Source organism: Apium graveolens, chromosome 4 (assembly GCF_009905375.1).
Source record: "Apium graveolens cultivar Ventura chromosome 4, ASM990537v1, whole genome shotgun sequence".
Taxonomy (NCBI): domain Eukaryota; kingdom Viridiplantae; phylum Streptophyta; class Magnoliopsida; order Apiales; family Apiaceae; genus Apium; species Apium graveolens.
Genome location: NC_133650.1, coordinates 164,021,588 through 164,027,901, shown reverse-complemented (window position 1 = coordinate 164,027,901; position 6,314 = coordinate 164,021,588). Strand labels below are relative to the sequence as shown.

At 35.0% G+C, this 6,314-nt stretch overlaps 1 protein-coding gene across 1 annotated transcript; it reads right to left on the bottom strand.

Moving 5' to 3' along the window:
* Nucleotides 1-4,744: 4,744 nt before the first annotated feature.
* Nucleotides 4,745-5,972, bottom strand: LOC141720417 (NAD(P)H-quinone oxidoreductase subunit M, chloroplastic). The gene is made up of 2 exons (XM_074522817.1): nt 5,444-5,972; nt 4,745-4,990 (listed from the first exon to the last, which is right to left on the bottom strand). The coding sequence occupies exons 1-2, from the start codon at nt 5,855-5,857 to the stop codon at nt 4,817-4,819; spliced, it is 588 nt and encodes a 195-aa protein (XP_074378918.1). The 5' UTR covers nt 5,858-5,972; the 3' UTR covers nt 4,745-4,816.
* Between the last annotated feature and the right edge of the window lie 342 nt (nt 5,973-6,314).

Here is a 6,314-nt window from a genome sequence, read left to right as displayed (position 1 = left end):
GTAAGAGTTTTGAAGGAAAACCTATAGTTTAAGGGTGTCAAATGCACTCAAGAAACCATAGATGTCATTCTGAAATTTGCACCAGTGAACACTTTCAATCATCACATAGTTTTAGAACACTTAGGAGTGAGGTCTTGGTTAACCACCATAGTTGTAAGATAGTATAAGGTCAGTAGAATAAAAGGCACAAGTGAGGGTCAATAGGTCTTGGACAGTTTAGTAAAGGCACATCGAGTTAGGAAGCCAAAATTAGAAGACTTTGTCTAGTTTAGCGACCAAGTGACTTAAGTTGGGGGATCGAGATCATCCAAGCCTAGTGTTGCATTATGGTATATATGGTGTTATTTGGTATGAATATATGAGATGTGATTATGTGGCTATGTGTGTGCAATTATAAATTAAAGGTGAATATAAATTAAGTGCATATAGGCCTAAGTGCCATTCGTATTTAAATTCGGGTTATAAATAGGTTAAGTTGGTGAGAATATATTATAGTGAGGATTATTATTATTTATGTAGGATCTCGAGACGAGGAAAAACTTGCCATAAAGGTCGAGTGAAGCTCCAGTTGCTCCTACCAGTCAGACCAGACCAGCCTTTCTCAAGGCAAGTGATTTAACTTGTCCTTCATATTTACTGCTAATAGTTCATACATTGCTGCAACTATCCTGTGTTATTTGATATATTAAATCAAGCGTATCTTATGTTTATCTTTGAATTATATAAAAATGCCATGAACCCTCAAGTACGTATTGCAAAGCGGTCTTATAATGATAGTATATTAAAGTAATTCGAATGCCAGGATAAAAGAAAGGGTAGTTACAACTCTTGGTTGATTCTCTTGATTAACATGCTAATGATTCCTAAGTATTGATATCTCATCCTGATAATTGAACCCCTATAGAACCTTACCTTAACCCTGAAAGCCAAATATTTATCAAAGTGATTCCTCATTGATTACCCCTCTTTCTTATCTTAAAGCTTGACAATTCTGATAAATCCTGAGCTAAAGATCATTTCTTCATACCTTAACACCCTTAGTATTCATGAAGCTTACCTTCTTGATGATCCAGCACTGGAACCTGGATGAGAAACAATTGCTTTAAGCCCAGTTTGGCATTACCCTTCATAATATCCAATAGCCTCACTAAATCCCCTTGTCCAATGTTTGATATATGAAAACCATTCAGTTACTTTAATAGAGTATAGTTTTGTGAATCATGGCCCTGAGATTTAGTATCATATTTCCCGTGTTTCGAGTTGATCTATGATCCCTTGATAAAAAAAAATGTTTACTGGAAAAGAGATTTTGTTATAAATCGGCATCAGTTTTTGAAATAAATAAAATGTGGGTTTTCAGTCCCAAAGGGGGATAAATGTTTTCTTTGAATAGTGCATCTGGACTGAGACGCGAGACATTTCCACACTTATATTTGGCTTAAAAGTTGCCTAGGGATTTCCATTAATGTTTTAGAACCCAGCGAGGTTCGGGATTACTTCGCGGCTGATCACCAGCTGTAATCCGTAGCGTCATAAAATAATTTTGATTAAGATATGATTTTTTTTAAAAAAAATTATTTTGATATCAACAAAATGATGCCATCACCCAAAGTTTTATCTCTCATTATAATTGGTCATGTCCTCCCATTGACATTTTTTAATATATATCTCTCGATTTATGTTTTGTATCGTATTGTTTAGCACTTGTTGAGCATTTGGCTCACTCCTTGCTTTACCCTGATATTACAGCTAGTAGCTATGGTTAGATTCAAGCAGACTTCCCGTAAGACCTGTGATGCTGATGCCTATGTTCGGGCTCAGGTAGAATAAGTGATAGTAGTTTGTGTGAGGACTCGGTATTTAAAATCAGTTGTAATAGATGGTAGTGTTGGGCTGTTCCAAACCCTAAACTGTAAGATCTTGGATTTGGGTATGTTTATTTATTATTAAATGTTGTAATAGTTATATTTAATTTGCTGTTTAAGTAGGGTGTGACATGTTTTGGTATCAGAGCTACGGTTTAGAGTCCCTGGACAGCCCAAATAGGTTATAGGGTATATGTGTAGGTTATAGATAATATGCGAGAGAGTAGGTTAAGTAAGTTTATTATTAATACTCCTCTTATTGCTTTGTCAGCAAAGGGCGCATTCCTCATCATCCTCTGGTTCGGACGACACTATTGCTTTCACCGTGTATGCTGAGTTGAGGCGCGAGTTTGACATGCTTCAGGGAAAGTATGACCGACTGATAGATCGACTGAAGAACGTGTACTCGGACAGCCGAAACTACGAAGGGAAGCCCAAGGAGCAGATGACTGCGAGACTTGAGACCTTGGTTCAGTACGTCAACACTAAGCTTGAGGAGATGCCAGCGCACCGGGACCGCACCAGCCAGTATGTCATTCAGATTGTGGCGGATGAGCTCCAAAGCATTGTGAAGACGCTTCGAGAGGAAAAGACTACCAAGCCCCGTTCAGATGGAGTGGAGCCTTAGTTCTTTCCATTAACCTTTCATGTTGTTGTACTATCAGACTCCGTAGAATTTCCCAGTTGTTTCCGTTATTTCCTTTAAATAAGCCTGTTGATCCTAGAATCAGACTTTGTTCTAATCCCGTGTATTGTGACCTTTAAATTTCAATAATCATGCTCTATTGTTCCATTTGCTCTCAACTGTTATTTTACGTTTTTATATGCATCGCCACATCTGCTTAACTTGAAACTTGACCTCATAAGTAAACAAGAATGCCATGTGATACCCTCAAATTATTTTAATCATTCATATATGTTTTGACATAACTCTTATTTCAGGATTATGCCTCCCAAAAAGAAGAACCCTACAACCACATCCACCACAGACCCAAATATTCTTCGATTACTGGAAGCTTTGCAACAACAAACCAATGTTATAGCTCAACAACAACTAACCCTTCAACAACGAATTGAAAACCAAGATAACCGTGAACCACACCAAGCACCTGAACCACCAGTACCACCTAGACAAGTTGTCATTTTCCAAGCTTTTCAGAATGTGAATCCACCTGCGTTCCATGATACCACTGATCCAGTAATAGCTAATACATGGATTATGGAAATGGAAAGGGATTTTGAGTTGGTACAGTTAGGAGACGATCAGAAGACGCCGTATACTACTTACTTCTTGAAGGGTGAAGTCATCTATTGGTGGGAATCAGTAAAATCTATGAAAGCAACTCAACAAGTTTCTTGGGAGAGATTTAAGAATTTATTTTTGGACAAGTATTACCCTAAGTACATGCAGAATCAGATGGAGCTTAAATTTCTTGAGTTGAAGCAAGGGAACATGACTGTATTGGAATATGAGAAGAAGTCCACTGAGTTGTCAAGGTTTGTAACAAAGTATACCAGCACCGAGGAGAAAAAAGCGAAGAAATTTCAGCAAGGATTGGAGCCTTGGATCAGAGACAGAGTGGCTATGTTTGAGCTTGAAACTTATGCGGGAGTAGTTCAGAAAGCTGTTCTAATTGAGAATAATGGGATGCAGTCAAGGAAGGAAAGGGATGACAAGAAGAGGAATGTTCCATTTTATGGAGAAAAGTCTGAAGCGGAAAGTTCACAAGATCGGAATGTAAAGAGGATCGGATTCCAGAAGGGCGGAAATTTTTAAAAGAAGGGAAATTTGGGTAAAAGACAAGAATCAAAGGGGAACAACCAGGCAAGTCAAGGACAAGTTGGAGGTTATCTTATAATATCTTAAAACTAATTATTTATTATATCTATAAGGAACTCTGGGGGTGCTCACTGCTCCTAGGACCCCGTAATTTGGATTTAACTTGTACAAACCACTATGAAGTCTATGCGCCTGTTTGGTAATGTTATCATTTTACTTAAATGGCCTCAAATCCCATTTCCAATATCTTCTTTCTTCAGACTGTTTGGCAAGTTTAAGGTAACACTAACGCCCGTATCTATAAATAGAAAGTGGGTCAAGTGGTACATTCCCTTTTCACGTTTCATCTTTACATTTGGGCCTATATTTTTTTTTTGTTTTTGTTGAATACCAACTAACTCAATATGCTCACAAGCCTGTAATTAAGGAGTGTGTAAATTATTACTACTCGGTTTTTTAGTTGTTCCATTTTATTTTTTGTAGTTAAATTAATTAAAATTTGACCGAAATTTATTTATATTTTATAAGAATCAAATATAAAAATAACATCATTAGAAAGTATGTTTAATCTATTTTTATTGTATAATTTTCATTTTTTCAAATAATATAAAAATAATGTTTAATTTTTGATCAAAAATTGGTCAATTTTCTATAAAAAAAATGTGAAAACGAAAAAGGTATAGATATTGCAGTAACCAAATGTGCAATGCATAGTTGAGTCCGTAAATATTGTAATTTTTACTTTACTTTTTATTTTCATTTATTTTTTAATATTTTTGTTGAATTTTGTATTTATATATTTCAAAATTTTGAATTTCTTATAAGAAAAATTATAACTTTTAAGTTACGATTTACCAAACACATTACCAACTTATAAGTAAAATTATCTAAACGTCTAAATAATTTATAAATTAAAATTTTCATATGACTTATATGACATTTTTAAATTTTAGATTATAAGTTACTCTTTTTATGAAACCCCAAACCGACCCATAATGTTTGATAGAGATCATAAAACTTTGTGCAGAACTTATTTCGTGTATGATTCCCCTTGTCACATGCAATTCACAATAAAACTTTAAACCTCAAAACAGCATGCTATAAAAAATGAGACTCCTATTCCTTCTTTAAGGTTTCTTTATATACAGATGAGAACATGATATTTTACATCTTAGGCTTGTTCATCACCCTTGTAGTTAAAACCTACTCGAGGTTTGCCCATGCTGAAGTTGAGAACCCTTGCATTCATATTGTATTGTATTTCACCATCGTAAAGCAGCTTCCGTATGTAGTGCTCTAAATCCGATCCGATCAAACGAAGAGTGTATTCTGTCAATGGTGCTCCCTGATTCCACATACCAAGTTAGTTTCTCGACTAACATAAAGAAAATATCGTACTTGACAGGGATCTTATAAGCTTGTTTTTGGCAGTTTAGTTCTAAGTTTCTGAATTGTCTGTGATGTTGCATAACTTAAAATTTGAAATTTGTGTATTCCAGGAAAAATTACAGATTTGATATATTCACTCTTGTTCTCAATGCCTTCTCTACGTTATATATTTTTTTTAACAGGACAGATGCTCCATTGAAGAATACATATAAAATAACTTTAGTTTGGATATCATAAGAACCTCAGCCATTCATGTATGAATGCATAAGATTTTTAAGAGCACCCGGATGACGAGTGGAAAGTAGTCCAACAATGTTATCAACGATTTCTGAGAAGTCATTTGTTAAAACTATGTAAGGCTCTAGAAAACTATAGTATATAGAGTATGTAAAGTCAAGATTATTATTACCTCATAGTGATCAACAAGCTCTTGAAACATTGAGTAAACCTTGTAACAAGTATCTTCAGTCCACACAAACTCATCTGTGGGATCTAATAGCAAGGTGAGTTTATCCATTTGAGTTTGATCAAATGCCCATGTTTGTGGATCAATATAAGCAGCATAAATTCGGACGTGTCGAGTGACACTACTGAGCCACTGCCCTCCATATTCCCTCCCCATATTCTTGCTCTCCACATTTATTTGAGGTTCAACTGGTCTTGGTTTGGTCATTGGCTTAACAACTTTTTCTGCTTCCACTTGAGCTTCTTGTTGGCCTGATACTGACAAAAAAATTCGATTTCTCAGCCTTTGCTTCACTGGAACTGTCCAACCTAGTGTAGAAAATATTGTTGAAGCCATGTTTAAGGAGGTTGCTGCCATGGCTAATATAATGTACACCCTTGGATGGTTCAACTTTATATCTGTAACTTATTTGCTGCCTTCCATACTCTGCTTCTTTTCTTCTATTCTACTTGATATGGTAACAGAACCACATAATTTATTATCCTCTGGCTTTTGGGATAAGGTATTTTGTCTTGTTGAAAGAGTGAATGGTTTTCCAGAGCCAAGCTAACTTGGGCTCCTTTACTGGAATTTTAGATTCATTTACTGTTATAAATTTACACTATGTTGTTGTATTCATCTATAAAATAATTTTATAACTATTGTTAGTTGCATAAATTAAGTATATTTTCTAAGAATCATAATCCAATTATATGAGCTACAAAAAGAAAAAAAAAATAATAAAGACCAAATGTATACCCCAAATCTAAAGCAATTTTAAAATAAAATTTATAACCACAGAAACATTTATTTATTGTTTAATAATTATCAATCG

Bases quoted from the DNA above. Each gene is read 5' to 3' on its own strand.
- LOC141720417 (XM_074522817.1), bottom strand. From the start codon at position 5,857: ATGGCAGCAACCTCCTTAAACATGGCTTCAACAATATTTTCTACACTA. The intron at 4,991-5,443 runs GTAATAATAATC...ATGTGGAATCAG, and splicing joins AGCTTGTTGATCACTATGAG to GGAGCACCATTGACAGAATA.